Raw genomic sequence first — 25,324 nt, forward strand, 5'->3', positions numbered from 1 at the left:
CAGCCCTTATATTGTACAATTATTATGGAGAAAACATTTACAAAATAAAGGGGAAAAAAAACGTGTACAAAAAATGTGCATCTTGTAAATAATCCCAAAATGTCGAACATTAATAATAAATTAAAATTAAGGTTGACTAATTGGAGCCATTCATTTGAGTCCCTAACATGAAATAATTGAGAAGAACCTCTCTCTAATGGTACACAGTGCACACTAGAAGATATATCCAGAGGTGTAGCAAGGTGTCATGGTGCCTGGAGCAAGGTATGTTTCTGCACCCCCCTCTCCTGTACTGAATTGGGGAAGTGGCCAGCCACCTGGGCCGGTTCTAGACCTTGTAGCACCCAGGGCGAAAGTTTCCTTTGGCAACCCCCCCCCCCACACACCCCTAGGTCAAACATAGTGCGCGCCGAAGGCGCTCTGCAAAAGATAGGAGCGTAGCTTCTTAGGGAAGGGGCATGGCCACAGTTATGCCCCCTGTAGTTATGGACCCAATAGTTGTGCCCCCTGTAGCTGTGCCCTTGTAGATTTGCCCCCAGTAGTTGTGCCCCTGTAGCTGAGCCCCCTGTAGATTTGCCCCCAGTAGTTGTTCCCCCTGTAATTGTGCTCCCTGTAGCTGTGCCCTCAGTAGTTGTGCCCCTTGTATCTGTGCCCCCTGTAGATTTGCCCCCAGTAGTTGTTCCAGCTGTAGCTGTGCCCCCTGTTGCTGTGCCCCCTGTAGATTTCCCCCCAGTAGTTGTGCCCCCAGTAGCTGTACCCCTGTAGATTTGCCCCAGTAGTTGTGCCCCCTGTAGATTTGCCCCCGGTAGTTGTGCCCCCTGTAGTTGTGCCCCCTGTAGCTGTGCCCCTGTAGCTGTGCCCTCAGTAGCTTTGCCCCAGTAGTTGTGCCCCCTGTAGCCGTGCCCCCTGTAGCTGTGCCCCCTGTAGATTTGCCCCCAGTAGTTGTGCCCTCTGTAGCTGTGCCCCCTCTAGTTGTGCCCCTGTAGCTGTGCCCTCAGTAGATTTGCCCCCAGTAGTTGTTCCCCCTGTAGCTGTGCCCTCCTGTAGCTGTCCCCCTGTAGTTGTGCCCTCAGTAGATTTGCCCCCAGTAGTAGTGCCCCCTGTAGATTTGCCCCCAGTAGCTGTGCCCCCTATAGCTTTGCCCCCAGTAGTTGTGCCCCCTCTAGTTGTGCCCCTGTAGCTGTGACCTCAGTAGATTTGCCCTCAGTAGTTGTGCCCCCAGTAGTTGTGCCCACTGTAGTTGTGCCCCCTGTAGCTGTGCCCTCAGTAGATTTGCCTCCAGTAGTTGTGCCCCCTGTAGATTTTCCCCAGTAGTTGTGCCCCCTGTAGCTGTGCCCCCTGTAGATTTGCCCCCAGTAGTTGTGCCCCCTGTAGCTGTGCCCCCTATATATTTGCCCCCAGTAGCTGTGCCCCCTGTAGCTGTACCCTCAGTAGATTTGCCCCCAGTAGTTGTGCCCCCTGTAGATTTGCCCCAAGTAGTTGTGCCCTCAGTAGATTTGCCCCCAGTAGTAGTGCCCCCTGTAGATTTGCCCCCAGTAGTTGTGCCCCCTGGTTTGTGCCCTCTGATAGTGCCGCTTACATACACTAAAGAAAAACAACAACAAAAAATACTCACTTGCCCCGCTCCTGCTTGCCATTGCTGCTGCTCTATCTCCGCAGTCCTGTGGAGTCTGGCCGTGTCTCCACCCATCTGGCGTCTGACGTCAGACGCCCGTGCATCATGGAGCACGGGGGGGTGGAGGGAGGGAGATAGCTGACGCTGCTAAGACTCGCAGCTGTCAGTGACTGACAGCTGCGAGCTCCATACGGCCAGGCGGATGTTCCGGCGGAGTCGAGCTGCGGCGATCTGTACTGTCTTGGGCGCCTGGAGCTCGAGCTCCACCGGAACCGCCCTCCCTATGCCCCTGGATATATCTACTAGAGATGAGCGGGTTCAGACAGGGCACCCCTGGAATTATACAGCAGCACCTCTGAACTTATACAGCAGATAGGCAGCACCCCTGGATTTATACAGCAGATAGGCAGCCCCCCTGGACTTATACAGCAAATAGGCAACATCCCTGGATCTATACAGCATATGCAGCACCCGCTGAGAATTACACAGCACAGCAGCCAGGCAGCAGAACCCCTGTACTTAAATGGCAATGGGGCAGCACCCCTGGACTGATAGGGCAGAGAGGCAGCACCCCATATAGGGCAGCACCCCTGCAATGATGTGGCAGACAAAGAAAAGACATGCAAGATGGAATTGTCCTTGGGCCCTGCCTCCCTTATGTTGTATAAACCGGACATGCACATTTTAAACCAATCATTTCAGTGAAAGGGTCTGCCACATGACTGTGGCTGAAATGATTGGTTTGTTTGGGCCCCTACAAATTAATAAGCAATTAATCTCTCCCTGCACAAACTGGCTCTACAGAGGCAAGATATCATCCTCATCCTCCAATTCCTCACCCCCTCCAGTGTTTACATGCTCATCCTCACAGAGAAATAATTCCACAACGAAGAGGTGGATTTTTTTGGTATTTTGCCCAGGCATGACAATGGACTTTTTCATCCCATGGCCAACAACTGTCTCCACTGCTGCCTTATTCAAACAAACCACATCACCATCAGAATCCTCATCATCAACTTCCTCCTCAGCGCCAGGTACACCAATGTCCTCATCATCTTAGTGTACTTCTACAGTGACATCCACAATCTCAATATCAGCAACTGGACTGGTGGTGCTCCTCCCAACACTTGCAGGGGGCATGCAAATGGTAGAAGCCTCCTATTTCCATACACTCTTAGGAAGGTCAGGCCTAGGCATAGCAACCACGGACACACTTGGACTCTCCTTGGGGATTTGTGATATCTCTGAACGCACAGTTTTTTTTTTCCTGTGTTTAACAAACTTTATTTTTTTCAATTTTTTGAGAGCGAGGAGGGCTTCCATCTTCATGAGAAGCTAAATCACCAGTCATGAACATAGGCCAATTTTACGTTTCTTATCAAATCATTTCTTTTTTTTGGGGGGTTATTAAGTTTTACTTCTTGGATTTTAAATGCCCTTTATGACATTGGGCATTGGCCTTAGCAGACAACGTTGATGGAATTGCATCGTCAATGTCATGACTGGTGGCAGCAGCAGCTTCAGCACTTGTACTAGGAAATGGAAGTGGTTCCTGATCTTTCACAATTTTTTCCTCCAACTTTTTGTTCTCCATTTCACAGGACAGCACCCCTTTATTGTTACAGCACACAGAACAGTGCCTATTTATTTTCACAGCACCCCTGTATTTTAACAACACCCCTGTATTTTTACAGCATACAGGGCAGGGCCAGTGTATCTTTATTTTAACAACACCCCTGTATTTACAGCATACAAGACAGGACCAGCACCCCTGTATTTTAACACCAACACCCCTGTATTTTTACAGCATACAGGACAGGGCCAGCACCCCTGTATTTTAACAACACCCCTGTAATCTTACAGAATACAAGACAGGGCCAGTGTACCTTTATTTATACAACACCCCTGTATTTTTTACAGCATACAGGACAGGATCAGCACCCCTGTATTTTCACAGCACCACTGTATTTTTACAGCATACAGCACAGGGCCTGTGTACCTTTATTTTAACAACACCCCTGTATTTATAGCATACAGGACAGGACCAGAACCCCTGTATTTTAACAACACCCCATTATTTTTACAGCATACAGGATAGGGCCAGCACCTCTGTATTTTAACAAAACCCCTGTAATTTTACAGCATACAAGACAGGGCCAGTGTACCTTAATTTATACAACACCCCTGTATTTTTTACAGTATACAGGACAGTGCCCCTGTACAGCACAGTGACAGGACAGCGACACCCATGAACAGCACCCCTAGCAGCACAGAACACCACAGAACAGTACCCCTAAGAGCACACAGGACAGCATCCCTAAAGAGCACACACTGACCCCACCCAAAGCCACCACCCACAGAGAGACAGAGGTCTGTCTCCCTCACTCTCCAATATTAATATTTAACACTATAGATGCTCTATAGTATAGTCTGTATCAAACATATTTGAATAATATAAATAAGATAAGTGGTCAGGAAAAGATTAAACATACCATAATAAATATATAAATACATAAACATAATAGAATCAGTACTGCATTTTCTAAGCATACATTCTCCCACCACATAGTGAGGCTCCTGTCTCTTCTTCCTGGTAGCTACTCTCTGGCCCAGTGCACTGATTGAAGACTCAGATCCACACACACACACACACACACACACACACACACACGCACACACACGCACACACACGCACACACACGCACACACATGCACACACAGAGCAAACTTGGTAGAAGAAGCTCTGCTCTGTCCCTTAAACTGCTTGATGTGGTGGCAGCTCTAGTAATAGTATTACAGTATATACCATTGCTATTGTTGTCATAATTTGAGCCACTTAACAAGAAAAGAGGGGTTTCCGGGCAACCAGAACTCCCCCTCCTGTGTTTGCCTATGACATATATGGGGACAACATTTACCAAATATATATATTTAAAATCTCGATCTGGCAGAGGAAATAAGAGCCAATTACTGCTATCAATTACCTTACAGCTGCTACAATGTAGTACTGTTTGTAAGAAAATGTTATATATATATATATATGTGTGTGTGTGTGTGTGTGTGTGTGTGTGTGTGTGTGTGTGTGTGTAAAATAGGACAACTACATAATTAGAAAGTTAATAAGTTGATGAAAAAGGGGTTGACATAATGACGCCATCATCAATATGTGGCTTGCGTCGCATGAACTATAACGCCCAAAAGGACAATTGGATCAAAATTTGGATTGCACCTCCAGTGTGTAGAATGTGATAAAACTACAAATATGGTCCTGTCACTTTTTACTGTATCTGCTACAGGTGCTCCTCAGGTGACGCCAAGAACAATGGATTAATATTTACTTACATTAAGATGTCTCAAATTTACATCTCTACAGATTTACCAAATTTTTACACTCATTTATATTTACAACCGTGAAAATCAGAAACTCCCTTGCTAGGAACGGGAAGAACAGCTAGTGTATGTATATATATATTTTTATATATATATATATATATATATATATTTATTTATTTGTGTCTTAGCTATTGTACAGTAATTACTGTATATATGCTGTATATATATAGAGAGAGGGACAAAAGATATTAATATTTAAATGACAAGTTCCTTACATTACATATTAATGTTTGTTTTTTTCTAAACATCTGACCTCTCAATAATACCACCCATTTAACAGAGTGAGCAAACATGTTTAGATTTATATAGTGTAAATTGCAAAGGTAATGAATAATCCTGTATTTGGATATTTCCATAAACCCAGCACAATGTCACCCAGTAGATTCATTAAACAAACCAATGCTCTGGAAACATGATGTATGTCCCATCCATACAGAGAGTGCAGATGAGGTTCTCTTGACAGGCTCTTAAAGAGCATCATATCCTTGTAGCCAGATCCAGCTACAGGATAATTCTACAGTAAAATCAGATTCTCTCATGATGCTCGGTGTTGTTCACAAAACAAAATGCTTTTTTATTGACTATTTACAGAAATAATGATGGATATGAGATAAGCACAGGACCGTCTATTCAGTAAATAGTGGGATTGATGAATTACATTAGATGTCTTTATAGTCTGGCATAGTGAAGCGTGGGAGTTTTACAGTGTCACTCTCAATACATTGATTGATAGGATATATTTTATGTTTAGGTGTAAGTACTGTACTTTATTTGTGCACCCTGGAAAGCCTGTAGAATACAGTGGGCCTGATTCAGAGGTGTGGGCTGCTGCATCCGTGCTTGTGTGGAAACAGGGGCGCCGACATCTCTGCTGGGCCCTGGTAAAGGGAGAGGGCATCGACAGTGTGGAGAGGAGTGGCCACACACCCTACCCAAAAAATCTTTAAAACCTAAAGTTATGTTCATCCACAAAGCAGCCACACATGCCGCATGGGAGGGGGGGGGGCACTGTGAAGGATCCAGTGGGCGGCGGGGAGAGGACTGAACACTTGCTGCTGCCTCTCTCTCCAGCGCAACACACATCAGCAGCATTTGCTGTGTACTGAACCGGACTGAACTGAACAGTTCTCTCTCTGTTTGCTGTCTGCAATGTAGATGGGGAAGGGGGGGGGGGGGGTAGTGGGAGCCGGGCCTGGGTAAAGAGTACCCGCACCCCACTCTCTCTGCACCATTGTGCAGAAGCAGTAACATACAAATGCTAGTTTCAACCTTTCCACAGTATACTACTGTACCTGGAAGTGCTGACAGTGAGATGTCCTCTTTCTGCCCCTCTGCATGCTGTAACACCACCGGTGATTCAGGACATGCTGCCATTGGTGCACTATCGTACGCCTCATCGACACTTGCACCAACCCTAAATTGCAGATTCTCTGTCTGAACATGGCCTCTACGGAAGTGGCTGTGCATCCGATAAGGCAGACACTTTTACTGACATACCCCTGACACTCCCATAAAGCACCCACAAGACAGACTTTTTCTTTAGTGTTCACTTTAGGCCACCTCCCAGTCACCCCCCAGGAATGCCCATCATTTTGCTGCTCCATTTCTGATAACTTTTTATGTGTTTGGCATAATCAACAAAAAAAGAAATGCAGAATACCATGGAATTAAATTATGTAATTTACAGTACAAACTGAAGAGCTGATAAATCTAAAACGTTTCACTTAGACGGCTATACGGATGTGCAGTAGGTTTGAGCTTTTTAAAGCTGTATGCTAGTTTTTTCCTTATTCCTTCCTTCCTTCCTTCCTTCCTTCCTTCCTTCCTTCCTTCCTTCCTTCCTTCCTTCCTTCCTTCCTTCCTTCCTTCCTTCCTTCCTTCCTCTCCCTCCCTCCCTCCCTCCCTCCCTATTGTGTATACCCATTTATTGAGATAACACATTTAGGGAAGATTTATCAGTTTGGAGAGAAATTAAGTGGAGTAAAATAAAGGGGGTAATTCAGAGCTGATCGTAGATGTGCTAAATTTAGCACATCTACGATAATTTACTCTGACATGTGGGGGGACACCCAGCACCGGGCTAGTCCACCCCGCATGTCAGCCCCCCCCCCCCCGCACAGGTACAAAAACATTGCACGGCTGCAATGCTTTTGTACCTGACAAGTAGCTCCCTGCCAGCGCAGCTCCTGCTAACTGCTAACTGCCGCATCCCGGGTCACAGCGGCTGCGTGTGATGTCCCGCAGCCGCCGCCCTGCCCCCCCAATGGTCTGGACACACGCCTTCATTGTCTAGACCGTGCCCCGCCAATGGCATTCTAATGCCATTGGCACGCCCCCTCCAAACCCGCGACCACCTCTGCCTGTCAATCAGGCAGAGGCGATCGCACCAGTGAGATGCTGATAGTATCTCACTGGCTGCACATGCGCAGTGCGGCCGCTGCGTGTGCACACTGCGCATAGTAATTCAGACTGCAATCACTGCCGCTGCAGTGATGCAGTCTGAATTACCCCCAAAGAACTGACCACTCAGCTCCTAACTGTCATTTTATAGGCTGTGTTTGATAAACAACAGTTAGGAGGTGACTGGTTGGTACTCTCTCCACATTTTGGGGTCTATTCATGTCTGAAATGAAAACTGAATTGATACTTATCACTATAAATCGCATTGGTCTGATGCGATATATAGCTGTTATAGATAGCAATTCATGTATACTCACCCTTCCGGCGAATCGATGCAGTATCCCGGGGTCCAGCGACGCTGTGTTCTCTAGCAGTGCCCCTCAGCTGTGTTGAAGTCAGCAGGGTGGTCTCTCCCAGGAGGCTGCAGTGGCTGATGGGAGGTCAGGGAGGAGAAGCCAGCACGGGTGCCGAACGTAGAGCAGGGAAGCATTGAGCTTCCATGCATTTACTGCACCACAGTTTAGGTTGCACCATTCTGAGATAGCGGACCTGAACTGCATGGTGAAGTGGAAAGAGGATATTTCCATTGCATCATGAATCGCACTGACCATACTAAAGTATTGTTATGCAATTCAGCCACGGAGTGGGGGCGCCGCTCGAGAAGTCAGTAACTTCTCCACGTGAATGGCACAAAGCAGAGAAAAGCCCTGTTTTCTGCGAAACAGGGTTTTTTTCTGATAAATGAATAGACCTCTTTATCTCTCTCCAAGCTTTGATAGATCCCCCCATTAGTGGGATATCTCCTAAGCAGCAGTTGTCTGTGTTTTGTAACAGATTTTCTGGAGACTGAACACTAAAACCGCATGTGATATGTTGTGGATTGAATAGCAGTTTAGTCCAAATTGTACGGGGCTTTAGGGCACAATGCATTTGTGGATTTGGTAACTGGCCAGTTATGGCAGTTATGACGGCTTCACTCTGCCATCGGGGCATCAGGATCCTGCCATATCTGGACGACCTGCTTATCCTGGTCAATTCCCAGGAAGTTCTTCTCCGTCATTTGGATCTGACGGTCCAGTTTCTGCAAGCCCACGGGTGGTTCAACTGGAAGAAATCATCCCTGGTCCCTGCCCAGAGCATGGTGCATCTGGGAGCGTTGTTGGTCACTCACAAACAGAGGTTATTTTTGTCACAGGAGAAAGTCCTGAAGCATCAGGACAAGATACGTTGCTTCCTCTCTCATCCGCGTGTGTCGATACACTCGGCGATGCAAGTACTAGGCCTCATGGTGTCGGCTTTCTAAATCGTGGAGTATGCTCAATTTCATTCCCGGCCTCTGCAGAAACTGATTCTTGCCAAGTGGGACGGCCTGAATCAGGTCTCAAATGATCTCCTTGTCTCCGGAGATCCGTCTGCCACTGACCTGGTGACTGCAGGACCAACGATTGAGCAGGGCTCGTCCCTTCTGGATCTCTAACTGGTCCTTCTGCTTACGGGTGCCAGTCTGAGGGGTTGGGGCATGTTGTTGGAGCAACACTCTCTTCAGGGTCGGTGGACCAGGGAGGAGTCTCTCCTACCGATAAACATTCTGGAATTGTGGACAATGTTCAATGCTCTGAAACTGGCCCGGCATCCGGTACTGAACAGGGCTGTTTTAGTACAGTCAGACAACGCCACCACAGCAATGTACATAAATCATCAAGGCGGCACTCGAAGCAACATGGCAATGATGGAAGTGTCAAAGATTCTTCAATGGGCGGAACGCCATCTGCCAGCCATATCGGCTGTGTTCATTCCTGGGGTCCTCAACTGGGAAGTGGACTTCCTCAGTCGTCAGGACATACACGCCAGAGAGTGGAGCCTTCATCCAGAAGTATTTCAACTCCTAGTGGACAAGTGGGGCCTACCAGATGTAGACCTGATGTCGTCTCGACACAATCACAAGGTTCCGGTCATCGGAGCAAGAACAAGGGATCCTCAAGAGGCGTTTGTGGATGCACTGGCAATTACTTGGAACTTCTGGCTGCCGTACGTGTTCCCTCCGGTGTCACTCCTGCCCAGAGTAGTGGGGAACTTCAAGCAAGAAGGAGGAATCCTTCTTCTAATAGCTCCAGCGTGGCCCAGACGGCATTGGTTCTCAGAACTACAGGGTCTCTTGCTAGAGCATCCTCTTCTACTTCTGCAACAACCAGACCTCCTCATTCAGGGCCCTTGTGTTTACCAGGATTTGGCCCAATTGGCTTTGACGGCGTGGCTCTTGAAGCTTCCGTACTGAGGACCAAAGGATTTTCTGAGGCGGTCATTCAAACCATGTTGAAAGCCCGTATGCCGGCTTCTGCTTGGATTTACCATAGGCTCTGGAATGCTTACTTTACTTGGTGCGCATCTAACAATCATGATGTTTACAAGTTTAGTACGGCCAAACTTTTGGGCTTCCTACAATAGGTCCTGGACTTGGGCCTTTGGCTGGCCCCCCTCAAGGTTCATATTTCTGCCTTGTCGGTATGGTTTCAGAGGAAAATTGTGACTCTGCATGATGTTCATACATTCACTCAGGGTGTTTTACGGATTCAACCTCCTGGGATTTGTCGATGGTTCTGGAGGCTTTGCAAGAGTCTCCATTTGAACCTCTTGCATCTGCGGACCTTAAGTGGCTTTCCCTTGTTTGTACTAGCTATTGCCTCTGCTAGACGGGTATGAGATTTGGTGCCTTGTCTTGTAGGTCCCCCTATCTGATTTTTCACCGTGACAGGACGGTTCTTCGAACACGCCCTGGTTATCTACCTTAGGTGGTGTCTTCTTTCCACCTTAACCAAGAGATTGTGGTTCCGGCCTTTGTCTCTCCGGATTTATCCTCCAAAGAGTGGTCTTTGGATGTGGTACGGGCTTTCCGTATCTATGTGAAGAGGACAACCTCCGCTAGGAAGTCTGATTCTCTCTTTGAGCTGTTTGGTTTTCACAAACGTGGCTGGCCTGATAACAAGCAGACCTTGGCCAGATGGATTAGAATGGTGATGGCACATGCTTATGTACAGACTGGCCGTCCAGCTCCTACTACCATCAAAGCCCATTCTACTCAGTCTGTTGGACCTTCTTGGGTGGCACGCCGTGGTGTGACCCTTGAACAATTGTGCAAGGCAGCTACATGATCCTCAGTGAACACGTTCATAAGGTTCTATGCCTTTGATACTTCCGCCTCCCGGGATGCTTCCTTTGGACGCTGGGATCTTCTGCCTGCTACAGTGCGTCCCCTCCCATAAGGAACTGCTTTAGGACATCCCCGATGTTATTCCCTGTGGAATACCAGTGTACCCCGCTGCAGAAAAGGAGATTTATGGTAAGAATTTACCGTTGTTAAATCTCTTTCTGCGAGGTACACTGGATACCACAGGGTGCCTACCCTGACACACTTAGCTTCTTTGGGTTGGTATGGCATTAGTCTCTGATACCTTCTCCTGTTGTGAGAATGTGGTGTCTGTGGCTACTAACTGTTGTCGTCTCTTTTACCTGCTACTGCATTGGATTAATTAACAAAACTGAGCTCCTGTGCACGGAGGCGGGGTTATAGAGGAGGCGGTGCTCAGCATCTTGGAAACAGTCAAAGATCTTAGGGGTACATTTACTAAGCAGTGATAAGAGCGGAGAAGTGAGCCAGTGGAGACGTTGCCCCATCAACCAATCAGCACTGAAGTAACATCTATAATTTGCATACTATAAAATGATACAGAGCTGCTGATTGGTTGATGGGGAATTATCTCCACTGGCTCACTTCTCTGCTCTTATCACTGCTTAGTAAATGTACCCCTTAGCCTGTTGGTGCCTCGGATCAAGATCCTACTCTACACCCTGATGTTATTCCCTGTGGAATCCAGTGTACCTTGCAGAAAGAGATTTAACAAGGATAAGTTCTTACCATAAATCTCCTTATATATATATGTGTGTGTGTGTTTGTGTGTGTATTATATATAATTATATATGTGTGTGTGTGTGTGTGTGTGTGTGTGTGTGTGTGTGTGTGTGTGTAATTACACATATATAATTATATATAGTGCAGCTAGTTCTTATAATCATACAGGCAGTGGCACCATACCAATATGTTGCAGCCAGGCAGAATTGACTGGGTGCCTGCTTCTGTTTTCTGTTGTTGCTCCTATTGTTTCTAGCAGGGTAGGCTGAAGGTGGAGCCATTAGTCACAGGCCAGGCTCTGTAAGCATAGACTACCCTGGAAGCTGCTGCGTCAACCAGACCAGCCAACTAGGATCTGGTCCGGAGTCCCAGCATTCCAATCGACCCCTGGGTGTCACTGGCCCCAGTGATGCTCCTGCCCAGAACCACTTCTTTGTTCATTTTTATTTTTCTGATGGTTGATGTATGATTATACTGACTGCAGACTAATGCATTGAGTGATTTATAGCCATGTGTAAGCATCAGAATAACTATTTAAGAACTAATACTTTGAAATAATGTGGTTTGATAGATGTTTTCTTTTTAATAAATTGCATAATTTACAAGACATGCATAAATCCGCCAAAATATGAATTTAGTACATTTCCCCCTCTCTGTCTTAGTGCCTGATTCAGGTTTGTTAGCAAAGAAGCAAAAACACACACAACTGGGTAAAACCATGCTGCACTGCACTGCAGGTGGGGCAGATGTAACACATACCTCCCACTATTCGGACACTGTCCCGCTGTCCCTCTTGCGGGTCGCAGTGTCCCACGGGCGGGGGAGCAGTTGGGGAAGGCTCTGATCACCCGCTGCTTTACTCTGCAAAGCAGCCGGTGATCACTGAATAGATGCCATACGCACGCGCATGCCATCTATTCAATGCTGGGAGGGGAGCAGGGGGCTGGCCAGCTGGGTGGGGAGCGCTGGGCACGCCCCCAAAAATGGGTCCACGGTGCTCGGCCACACCCACTCGACTGAGGCCACGCCCTCCTGTCGTAGGTCACGCCCCCTTTTCTGGCCGAACGCTGCTACGCTGCACAAGCGTCCCGCCTTGTTGTTATGATAAGTTGGGAGGTATGGTAACATGTGCAGAGAGAGTTAGATTTGGGTGGGGTGTGTTCAAACCGAAATCTAATTTGCAGTGTAAAAATAAAGCTAACATTTTTGGGCTACATGCAAAAGCAGCCAGTATTTACCCTGTACAGAAACACTATAACCCATCCAAAACAAAATCTCTCTGCACATTACATCTGTCCCACCTGCACTGCAATATGGTTTTGCCCAGTTATGTGCTTTTTTACTTTGCTAACAAATCTGACCCTTCGTCTGTATCTTTTAGGATAATTGTGATTCAGCAGCTGTTGCTGAGAAACATTTTTGGCATGTTCTGCAGGCTAGTGGTGTTACAATGTAATACTTGCCCTTTGGTTATGCTTAGTGAATGAAAATAACATTTTTGGTCCTTTAGTAATGAATCAATGTAATGTGTATTGTTTTTGTATCAACTGTATAGTGAATCACTGTAATGTTTCCTTTGAGGGCAAATATAGATAACCACTGTGACATTTATGTGCTTATATTGAGAGCCAGTGTGATATTTCCTCTGCTGGTAAATAAAAGAAACACTTTAAAGTGTTTCTACTGTGAACAATATTAATTTTGTATCATGTTCTTAAACTTTTGTACTTTGTCTTTTAAAATCAATCAGTGTCCCAGGCATGGGAAGTCAGTGCTAGCCACTGTTTCGTCCCCTTTTCCCAAATATTTATTGGCTGGCAGTGTCTTTAACATTACAGGTGAAACTCAGAAAATTAGAATATCGTGCAAAAGTTTATTTATTTCAGTAATTCAACTTAAAAGGTGAAACTAATATATTATATAGACTCATTACATGCAAAGTGAGATATTTCAAGCCTTTATATGTTATAATTTTGATGATTGTGGATTACAGTTTAAGAAAACCCCAAATACAAAATCTCAGAAAATTAGATAGAATATTTCATAAAATCAATAAAAAAAGGATTTTAAATACAGAAATGTCGGCCCTCTGAAAAGTATAATCATGCATATGTACTCAGTACTTGGTTCGGGCCCCTTTTGCATGAATTACTGCCTCAATGCGGCGTGGCATGGATTCTATCAGCCTGTGGCACTGCTGAGAAGTTATGGAAGACCAGGATACTTCAATAGTGACCTTCAGCTCTTTTGCATTGTTCGGTCTCATGTCTCTCATCTTTCTCTTGGCAATGCCCCATAGATTCTCTATGGGGTTCAGGTCAGGTGAGTTTGCTGGCCTATCCAGCACAGTAATCCCACGGTCATTGAACCAGGTTTTGGTACTTTTGGCAGTGTGAGCTGGTGCCAAGTCCTGCTGGAAAATGAAGTCAGCATCTCCATAAAGCTTGTCTGCTGAAGGAAGCATGAAGTGCTCTAAAATGTCCTGGCAGATGGCTGCGTTGACTCTGGACTTAATAAAGCACAGTGGACCAACACCAGCAGATGATATGGCTCCCCAAATCAACACAGACTGTGAAAACTTCACACTGGACTTCAAGCATCTTGGATTGTGTGCCTCTACATTCTTCCTCCATACTCTGGGACCTTGGTTTCCAAATGAGAAGCAAAATTTGCTTTCATCAGAAAAGAGAAATTTGGACCACTGAGCAACAGACCAGTTATGTTTTTCTGTAGCCCAGGTAAGACACTTCTGACGTTGTTTGTTGTTCAGGAGTGGCTTGACAAGAGGAATATGACATTTGAAGCCCATGTCCAGGATCTGTCTGTGTGTGGTGGCTCTTGATGCACTAACTCCAGTCTGGGATTACTGTTCTGGATTGGCCAGCAAACTCGTCTGACCTGGACCCCATAGAGAATCTATGGGCATTGGCAAGAAAAAGATGAGACCGAACAATGCAGAAGAGCTGAAGGCCGCTATTGAAGCATCCTGGTCTTCCATAACACCTCAGCAGTGCCATAGGCTAATAGAATCCATGCCACACCGCACTGAGGTAGTACTTCATGCAAAAGGGGCCCTAGCCAAGTACTGAGTACATATGCAAGATTATACTTTTCAGAGGGCAGACATTTCTGTATTTAAACCACAATCATCAAAATTATAACAAATAAAGGCTTGAAATCTCTCATTTTGCATGTCATGGGTCTATATAATATATTCGTTTCACCTTTTAAGTTGAATTACTGAAATAAATGAACTTTTGCACAATATTCTAATTTTCTGAGTTTCACCTGTAGAAAAAGTGCATAGACTGCTAACAGAAACAAGAGTTTTTTTTCTAATGGTAGTCACCGGTGGATTTGTAGACGTGTCCAGAGCTACTTTGGATGAGTGCAGCTACCCTTTTTTTCTGAGTATAGGTACATTTATCTACTGTGTGTAGGTACATTTATTCTGAGTACCAGTACCTTTTATCTGAGTACTGTTACCTGACGTTTTGAGCACTGACACCTTTTTTCATAGAAAAAGAACTCTGGTAGAAACAGTCAAAAGACTGTGGGGGGAAAAATGGGTAAAATCCTTACATTCTGGAAGTTAGGGCATAGTGAAATTTTTTACAGCCCACTCCTTTGAACCTTGCTTGTGATGACCAAACTGAGATGGGATATCACAAAGGGCCATACTGGTCAAGATTCCAGTTGCCAGAGTCACCAGTTGAGAGACATTGGATTCTGCCAAACTCAGTCACCCACAAATTTAATCCCTTGTGGGTCCACTGCTGCCTTATGTCAGAAAAAACTCTCCTAACATTCATTACCCCAGTCTTGCCTTTTGACAAGCTCAGGAGCTGGGCAATATCACAGAACTTCCATTATGATGTAGCCCTGAAGCAGGGACGTGCAGTCAGGGTAGGCAGGGGAGGCAGAGCCTCACCTGTCATACTCAACTGAAAAGAACAGATTTTCCCACTAAGCTATATCATATTTACAGTATTGTGTGTATATATAACACAGTGATATTATCTGAAATAGTTGCTTTCCTTGATCCTCATGGGTAACCCACAATATGGCTGTACTTATACACTGTATGGTGCAGGCTTACCTGATTGGAGCTGACTCATCCCCCTTCTCTAGCCAATCCTGTGGAGGAGTGATGTACATGCACCACAAGCCCCAGTTATAGCCATGTGCAGCATTTGCGTATTGCTGCACCTCAAATGTGTTGTACTTGATGTTGTCAATTGCTGGTAGAAGAATTCGTCTTCTGTCTTCTTTGATTCTAGTGATGACTGGTTCAGCCCTGCATACAAAAGAGTGTGTCAGAGAAGATTCACATGTTACCACACTTTTTCCTAGACTCTGTTAGATAATGTATGCCAGTCTTACTATAGACTAAACATGTAACTGGTGCTTACCTTCTGCAGAGTGGCTGTACCACAATACATGATACTGTACAGTAGCCTGCTGATTTACTAGGAACTAGTGACTTGAGACATGACACTGCTGTGCTTTGTTTTATTGGAGTTTCCAGTTAATTGCATCTCCCCAGTGTAAACAGAATATGTGTATACAAGTGGTGCATATGCTCGGTGAGTATATAGAAACCCATCGCTGAATGACAGCAATGCAAGGCCCACTCCAAGCAGAATAATGCTGTGACTTGCAGAAAAGTTGCTGTAATAAATAACACTTTTGGTGTTTGGAACCGATCCTGGACAGCCACTCCCATGTTCATAAACAACAACCCTGGTGTCTCCGTAGGTGCCCCAAGCGGAGCTCCCAAATAAATAGTCAGTGGCAGCACTCAGGTATAAAATCAGGACTCATGTGCAGGGATTATTGAGCATTATATATATATATATATATATATATATATATGTATGTATATATATATATATATATATATAAATAAAATGCAGATCAGTCCGGCACTCTTCTTACTCTCTTAAATCTGGCCCTGGTGCCCTCCATAAATGATATGTTACAGGATTAAAATAGATAGCGGCACTAAGGGACTTCTTGTCGTGGAAAATGTATTACAAATATGTCACATTACGAATCCAACATTTTGGGGCGCGTAGACCCTTTGTCAAGGTTCACCTTGACAAAGGGGCTACGCGCCCCAAAATGTTGGATTTGTTATGTAACATTTTTGTAATACATTTTTCACGACATGAAGTCCCTGAGTGCTGCTGTCTATTTTATTCCTATGAACTATATATATATATATATATATATATATATACACTGCTCAAAAAAATAAAGGGAACACAAAAACAACACATCCTAGATCTGAATGAATGAAATATTCTTATTAAATACTTCGTTCTTTACATAGTTGAATGTTCTGACATCAAAATCACACAAAAATTATCAATGGAAATCAAATTTATTAACCCATGGAGGTCTGGATTTGGAGTCACACTCAAAATTAAAGTGGAAAAACACACTATAGGCTGATTCAACTTTGATGTAATGTCCTTAAAACAAGTCAAAATGAGGCTCAGTAGTGCGTGTGGCCTCCACGTGCCTGTATGACCTCCCTACAATTCCTGGGCATGCTCCTGATGAGGTGGCGGATGGTCTCCTGAGGGATCTCCTCCCAGACCTGGACTAAAGCATCCGCCAACTCCTGGACAGTCTGGTGGAAGGAGCGAGACATGATGTCCCATATGTGCTCAATTGGATTCAGGTCTGGGGAACGGGCGGGCCAGTCCATAGCATCAATGCCTTCATCTTGCAGGAACTGCTGACACACTCCAGCCACAAGAGGTCTAGCATTGTCTTGCATTAGGAGGAACCCAGGGCCAACCGCACCAGCATATGGTCTCACAAGGAGTCTGAGGATCTTATCTCGGTACCTAATGGCAGTCAGGCTACCTCTGGCGAGCACATGGAGGGCTGTGTGGCCCCCCCAAAGAAATGCCACCCCACACCATTACTGACCCACTGCCAAACCGGTCATGCTGGAAGATGTTGCAGGCAGCAGAACGTTCTCCTTGGCGTCTCCAGACTCTGTCACGTCTGTCACATGTGCTCTGTGAGAACCTGCTTTCATCTGTGAAGAGCACAGGGCGCCAGTGGCAAATCTGCCAATCTTAGTGTTCTCTGGCAAATGCCACAAGTCCTGCACGGTGTTGGGCTGTAAGCACAACCCCCACCTGTGGACGTCGGGCCCTCATACCACCCTCATGGAGTCTGTTTCTGATCGTTTGAGTAGACACATGCACATTTGTGGCTTGCTGGAGGTCATTTTGCAGGGCTCTGGCAGTGATTCTTCTGTTCTTCCTTGCACAAAGGCGGAGGTAGCAGTCCTGCTGCTGGGTTGTTGCCCTCCTGCGGCCTCCTCCACGTCTCCTGATGTACTGGCCTGTCTCCTGGTAGCGCCTCTATGCTCTGGACACTACGCTGACAGACACAGCAAACCTTCTTGCCACAGCTCGCATTGATGTGCCATCCTGGATGAGCTGCACTACCTGAGCCACTTGTGTGGGTTGTAGGGAGGTCATACAGGCACGTGGAGGCCACACACACTACTGAGCCTCACTTTGACTTGTTTTAAGGACATTACATCAAAGTTGGATCAGCCTGTAGTGTGTTTTTCAACTTTAATTTTGAGGGTGACTCCAAATCCAGACCTCCATGGGTTAATAAATTTGATTTCCATTGATAATTTTTGTGTGATTTTGTTGTCAGCACATTCAACTATGTAAAGAACAAAGTATTTAATAAGAATATTTAATTCATTCAGATCTAGGATGTGTTATTTTAGTGTTCCCTTAATTTTTTTGAGCAGTGTATAAAGTCTGTGGCAGGTACACATTAAATCTAGCAGGCAGATGAGTTGTGTAACAGCAGTGAAGTAGTCAGGTTTTAAGACTCTGTGATAGTGTAGGACCTGCATGAAGGTGGGGTACCTTGAAAATCGGTATGCAGGCTTCCGTGCATTGGTCAATCCACCAACTAAACCCCCATCATTTATTTATTGAATTGTTGAGGATAAGTGAGTTTACTTTGGTGAGTGCTGGGTTCTTTGTTTGTATTTATTAGAGCGATGTGGTCATGGGCTACATGCACCCCACCCTGTGAGTGGTAAGTACAGCTGTGTACCCCGCTTTTGTGGTGGAGAGTGCTGTGTTACATGCACCCCACCCTGTGAGTGGTAAGTGCATAGCTGTGCCCCGCTTCTGGTGTGGTGAGTGCTGTGGTTTTTTCTCTGTGTGTATACGATGGGGTTAATCTATGGTTAGCTCTTATTAACCGTGGCCACTAGCTTTCTCATGCACCCCTGTGTGGACTTTATTATCCTGAACCTGTCTCAGCTGTTTCTTAGCAATCATCTTTGAGCCAGTGCAATAGGTGACTAGTGTGCCTTTAAAAGCCATAAAGTCTGTGGCAGGTACACATTAAATCTAGCAGGCAGATGAGTTGTGTAACAGCAGTGAAGTAGTCAGGTTTTAAGACTCTGTGATAGTGTAGGACCTGCATGAAGGTGGGGTACCTTGAAAATCGGTATGCAGGCTTCCGTGCATTGGTCAATCCACCAACTAAACCCCCATCATTTATTTATTGAATTGTTGAGGATAAGTGAGTTTACTTTGGTGAGTGCTGGGTTCTTTGTTTGTATTTATTAGAGCGATGTGGTCATGGGCTACATGCACCCCGCCCTGTGAGTGGTAAGTACAGCTGTGTACCCCGCTTTTGTGGTGGAGAGTGCTGTGTTACATGCACCCCACCCTGTGAGTGGTAAGTGCATAGCTGTGCCCCGCTTCTGGTGTGGTGAGTGCTGTGGTTTTTTCTCTGTGTGTATACGATGGGGTTAATCTATGGTTAGCTCTTATTAACCGTGGCCACTAGCTTTCTCATGCACCCCTGTGTGGACTTTATTATCCTGAACCTGTCTCAGCTGTTTCTTAGCAATCATCTTTGAGCCAGTGCAATAGGTGACTAGTGTGCCTTTAAAAGCCATAAAGTCTGTGGCAGGTACACATTAAATCTAGCAGGCAGATGAGTTGTGTAACAGCAGTGAAGTAGTCAGGTTTTAAGACTCTGTGATAGTGTAGGACCTGCATGAAGGTGGGGTACCTTGAAAATCGGTATGCAGGCTTCCGTGCATTGGTCAATCCACCAACTAAACCCCCATCATTTATTTATTGAATTGTTGAGGATAAGTGAGTTTACTTTGGTGAGTGCTGGGTTCTTTGTTTGTATTTATTAGAGCGATGTGGTCATGGGCTACATGCACCCCGCCCTGTGAGTGGTAAGTACAGCTGTGTACCCCGCTTTTGTGGTGGAGAGTGCTGTGTTACATGCACCCCACCCTGTGAGTGGTAAGTGCATAGCTGTGCCCCGCTTCTGGTGTGGTGAGTGCTGTGGTTTTTTCTCTGTGTGTATACGATGGGGTTAATCTATGGTTAGCTCTTATTAACCGTGGCCACTAGCTTTCTCATGCACCCCTGTGTGGACTTTATTATCCTGAACCTGTCTCAGCTGTTTCTTAGCAATCATCTTTGAGCCAGTGCAATAGGTGACTAGTGTGCCTTTAAAAGCCATAAAGTCTGTGGCAGGTACACATTAAATCTAGCAGGCAGATGAGTTGTGTAACAGCAGTGAAGTAGTCAGGTTTTAAGACTCTGTGATAGTGTAGGACCTGCATGAAGGTGGGGTACCTTGAAAATCGGTATGCAGGCTTCCGTGCATTGGTCAATCCACCAACTAAACCCCCATCATTTATTTATTGAATTGTTGAGGATAAGTGAGTTTACTTTGGTGAGTGCTGGGTTCTTTGTTTGTATTTATTAGAGCGATGTGGTCATGGGCTACATGCACCCCGCCCTGTGAGTGGTAAGTACAGCTGTGTACCCCGCTTTTGTGGTGGAGAGTGCTGTGTTACATGCACCCCACCCTGTGAGTGGTAAGTGCATAGCTGTGCCCCGCTTCTGGTGTGGTGAGTGCTGTGGTTTTTTCTCTGTGTGTGTACGATGGGGTTAATCTATGGTTAGCTCTTATTAACCGTGGCCACTAGCTTTCTCATGCACCCCTGTGTGGACTTTATTATCCTGAACCTGTCTCAGCTGTTTCTTAGCAATCATCTTTGAGCCAGTGCAATAGGTGACTAGTGTGCCTTTAAAAGCCATAAAGTCTGTGGCAGGTACACATTAAATCTAGCAGGCAGATGAGTTGTGTAACAGCAGTGAAGTAGTCAGGTTTTAAGACTCTGTGATAGTGTAGGACCTGCATGAAGGTGGGGTACCTTGAAAATCGGTATGCAGGCTTCCGTGCATTGGTCAATCCACCAACTAAACCCCCATCATTTATTTATTGAATTGTTGAGGATAAGTGAGTTTACTTTGGTGAGTGCTGGGTTCTTTGTTTGTATTTATTAGAGCGATGTGGTCATGGGCTACATGCACCCCGCCCTGTGAGTGGTAAGTACAGCTGTGTACCCCGCTTTTGTGGTGGAGAGTGCTGTGTTACATGCACCCCACCCTGTGAGTGGTAAGTGCATAGCTGTGCCCCGCTTCTGGTGTGGTGAGTGCTGTGGTTTTTTCTCTGTGTGTATACGATGGGGTTAATCTATGGTTAGCTCTTATTAACCGTGGCCACTAGCTTTCTCATGCACCCCTGTGTGGACTTTATTATCCTGAACCTGTCTCAGCTGTTTCTTAGCAATCATCTTTGAGCCAGTGCAATAGGTGACTAGTGTGCCTTTAAAAGCCATAAAGTCTGTGGCAGGTACACATTAAATCTAGCAGGCAGATGAGTTGTGTAACAGCAGTGAAGTAGTCAGGTTTTAAGACTCTGTGATAGTGTAGGACCTGCATGAAGGTGGGGTACCTTGAAAATCGGTATGCAGGCTTCCGTGCATTGGTCAATCCACCAACTAAACCCCCATCATTTATTTATTGAATTGTTGAGGATAAGTGAGTTTACTTTGGTGAGTGCTGGGTTCTTTGTTTGTATTTGTATATATATATATATATATATATAGCATGCAAAGTCCTGCACTCACATCAGAAAAATTAACAACAGTGAGGTGCTCCCTAGTGCGGATCTCCCTACACGGGTAGACCCACAATATTTAAACAAAGTCCAACAAAGTGGAGGTGCACTCGTCGAATTCAAGCAATCGGCAACTTCATTTTGTTCACAATAGCTTTATTTCTGTCGATATTCGGCTCTTTAGGTCGACGTTTCGATCCTCATTCTAGGATCTTTATCAAGACAAGCTTCCATTTATACACAATATTTTGAAAGCATCATATATTGATTACTACAAAGAAACAAAAGATGAATGGAATAAATACATACATAAACAAAAAACAAAAAGTGTATGGACTACCTCGCCCTTCAAGCATTTTTAGAACAAAACTCCATTAACACCATGTGTGGTTGAAAGAACAACACCGCGTCTCTGTCCGTAGTGTCCAATGGTGAATACCAGCACCAAAACATTAGTCAGCCTACACCAATGTAAGGTATAAATATCTCCAGAATGTACTGGAGCTGTTGGACAAAAGAATGTCAGTAACATCACACACTTACTCAAGAAATCAATATGTCATGTTCAGACAGTATCAAGGCTGCACGGTTGATAAGGCTTTATTCAAATGAGTTTCTGTAAGAGTGAATCAGAGAATGTAACTGCATGTACATAGCCACAGACACTTACTAGGATGAAAAATCACACATAGAGGGGACCAACAGTGAGACAGCACAGTCTGTAATACTTACATCTATATTTACTTAAACTCTCAATCAAAGAGCAACTCAGACAACCCGGGAAATCACTGTAGGGAAAATACCAAAAGCTCATATTTCCATCCGTTGGCTACCCAGATGTGTAAACATTATAACCAATACTAGACGCGTGGTTCAGTACTCACCCGCAGTGATGAGATCCTGACAACCTCTACAGCCACACAACCTAGCAGCTAATGGAGTGTCCTTATATACCCCTACACAGGAAATCGGTGGTGCACGCCCCTGTAGAGACCCCTTTCCACTTTCCCACTCGTAGATAAACCTGCCAAGTGCACAAATATACCCTCAGAGTCAGTCACGCGCAGAGCCGCTATACACGCAATCCGTGCAGTTTAAACACAGCGCGGACGTCTCACTCCGCTGATCGCGCCGCCCGTGGAATGCAATGCGTTCCACGGCCCGGAAGAGCGGAAGTACTATGCACTACAGCATTTGACTCAACGGAGGCCGCTGTAAAACAAAAAGCTAATGCTAAATGCAAACAGACTACACACCGCCAACACAAATACCTATATTGGCAAACACAAGCAGAGATATATAGGCATACATCAGCCACAGTGTAGTGGAACAGATAATTAAAAATATATACAATAAAGTACGGTGCCAGGTGAAAGTAGGTCACTTAATTACACCTCTGTCACATTTGGATTACTACATTCCATAACATAGTCAAAGAGACATAACCATGCATTTCAGTGCCTGATCAAAAAGGAGTACAAAAACAATTATAGGGAGTACAGAAACAATTATTCATATGAACTGGCTCATCTACCAAATCATGCCGGTACTATCACACTCAGGATCAATACGCTCAGAGACAAATATCTAAATTAATGCTATTAGGGGACGTGGTCATACTATACGAACAGGAATTCACAAAATAGTATATTTATAAAAAATATAGAATTAATGCGGCACAACACGGAACACTGAACCTAATACTCCATCTACAATCGATACCTGAACATCTAGAAAGTAAACCGAATGGTGGGAGCTTTCACAAGTGAATTTAACCGGGCTAGATGGTTCACAATATTAATATGCTCAATAGCCCGGTTAAATTCACTTGTGAAAGCTCCCACCATTCGGTTCACTTTCTAGATGTTCAGGTATCAATTGTAGATGGAGTATTTGTTACATCTGTATACAGAAAGCCCACTGATAGAAACACTACTTTATTGACCAGCAGCTTCCATCCCCCCTCATTAAAGGATAATTTACCCATCTCGCAGTTTTTTGCGGGTAATGCGCATCAACAATGATGGAATAATTAGGGAGAAACAGATGGACCAAATGAAGCAACGGTTTAGTGAAAGAGGGTATTCAACTAAAGTGATCAATAACAGTCTCCATAAAGCCAGGAATATATTTAGCGGTACAGTATCTAGGGTTGCAGCTAATGATAACCGTATGGTCTTCACCACGAAGTTCGACAATTATGCACATTTTACGCTCAAAACATTGCGCAAACATTGGCCGATTCTAAAATCTGATCAAGGGTTACCCTTTACACATATGGATCCACCAATGATGGCTTATAAACGGGGATCCAATCTTAGACAAATGCTGATGAGGCCTACAATGGTACCAGAAACTAAACTTAATTTTCTCCAGATTATGAGTAGTAAACCAGGTTGTTTTTCATGTGGGAAGTGTACGACTTGTAGATCCCTACTTACAGGCTCTACTTTTCCCCACCCACACTCTGGCAGGAATATAAAAATAAGGTACCATTTGCATTGTAGGCTTGACTTTGTGGTCTACACTCTCACATGTCCCTGTGGACTGTGTTATGTAGGGCTCACAACCCGGTGTTTTAGGGAACGGATGGCAAACCACCGGTTATCTATTAGAACAGCGATCCAAACAGGTATCACTGACAAGCCTGTTGCTCGACACTACCTCCAAAGAGGTCATCAGGTGGCAAATCTGAAATGCAGGCTAATTGATTGGGTTCCACCACTACCTAATGGTGGGGACCGGACTTTAGCCTTACGTAAAAGGGAAAGTTTCTGGATCACACACCTCAACACTGTCTCACCGAAAGGGCTTAACGAGCATTATGCTATGAATGCCTTTTTATAATTTATTCCTTTATGAGCCACCTACTTTAATGGTTCTATATTGGGTCAGACCCTGGTATTCTGTGACTATACGGAATTAGATTTACCATGAATGTAGTTTTGTGCGGCACATCTTGGACCACAGCCTGATAACATCTATGATCGTAGATTGCATGATATATATTATATTATGTTATGGTTCATTCAGTTATTGAATTCCTGTTTGTATCTTATACTACCCGGAGGATTAGGTTCAGTGTTCCGTGTTGTGCCGCATTAATTCTATATTTTTTATAAATATACTATTTTGTGAATTCCTGTTCGTATAGTATAACCACCACGTCCCCTAATAGCATTAATTTAGATATTTGTCTCTGAGCGTATTGATCCTGAGTGTGATAGTACCGGCATGATTTGGTAGATGAGCCAGTTCATATGAATAATTGTTTCTGTACTCCCTATAATTGTTTTTGTACTCCTTTTTGATCAGGCACTGAAATGCATGGTTATGTCTCTTTGACTATGTTATGGAATGTAGTAATCCAAATGTGACAGAGGTGTAATTAAGTGACCTACTTTCACCTGGCACCGTACTTTATTGTATATATTTTTAATTATCTGTTCCACTACACTGTGGCTGATGTATGCCTATATATCTCTGCTTGTGTTTGCCAATATAGGTATTTGTGTTGGCAGAGTGTAGTCTGTTTGCATTTAGCATTAGCTTTTTGTTTTACAGCGGCCTCCGTTGAGTCAAATGCTGTAGTGCATAGTACTTCCGCTCTTCCGGGCCGTGGAACGCATTGCATTCCACGGGCGGCGCGATCAGCGGAGTGAGCCGTCCGCGCTGTGTTTAAACTGCACGGATTGCCTGTATAGCGGCTCTGCGCGTGACTGACTCTGAGGGTATATTTGTGCACTTGGCAGGTTTATCTACGAGTGGGAAAGTGGAAAGGGGTCTCTACAGGGGCGTGCACCACCGATTTCCTGTGTAGGGGTATATAAGGACACTCCATTAGCTGCTAGGTTGTGTGGCTGTAGAGGTTGTCAGGATCTCATCACTGCGGGTGAGTACTGAACCACGCGTCTAGTATTGGTTATAATGTTTACACATCTGGGTAGCCAACGGATGGAAATATGAGCTTTTGGTATTTTCACTACAGTGATTTCCCGGGTTGTCTGAGT

At 44.9% G+C, this 25,324-nt stretch overlaps 1 protein-coding gene across 2 annotated transcripts in view; it reads right to left on the reverse strand.

Annotated features, from left to right (window-relative positions):
- Positions 1–25,324, reverse strand: part of GALNT9 (polypeptide N-acetylgalactosaminyltransferase 9) — a 384,878-nt gene that overhangs the window by 163,030 nt on the left and 196,524 nt on the right. For both annotated transcript variants that reach the window (XM_063964678.1, XM_063964679.1), the window contains exon 5: positions 15,415–15,612. In XM_063964678.1, coding sequence (XP_063820748.1) covers positions 15,415–15,612 — 198 coding nt within the window. The remainder of the gene's footprint in view (positions 1–15,414; positions 15,613–25,324) is intronic.

This window comes from Pseudophryne corroboree, chromosome 1 (assembly GCF_028390025.1).
Source record: "Pseudophryne corroboree isolate aPseCor3 chromosome 1, aPseCor3.hap2, whole genome shotgun sequence".
Classification (NCBI taxonomy): Eukaryota; Metazoa; Chordata; class Amphibia; order Anura; family Myobatrachidae; genus Pseudophryne; species Pseudophryne corroboree.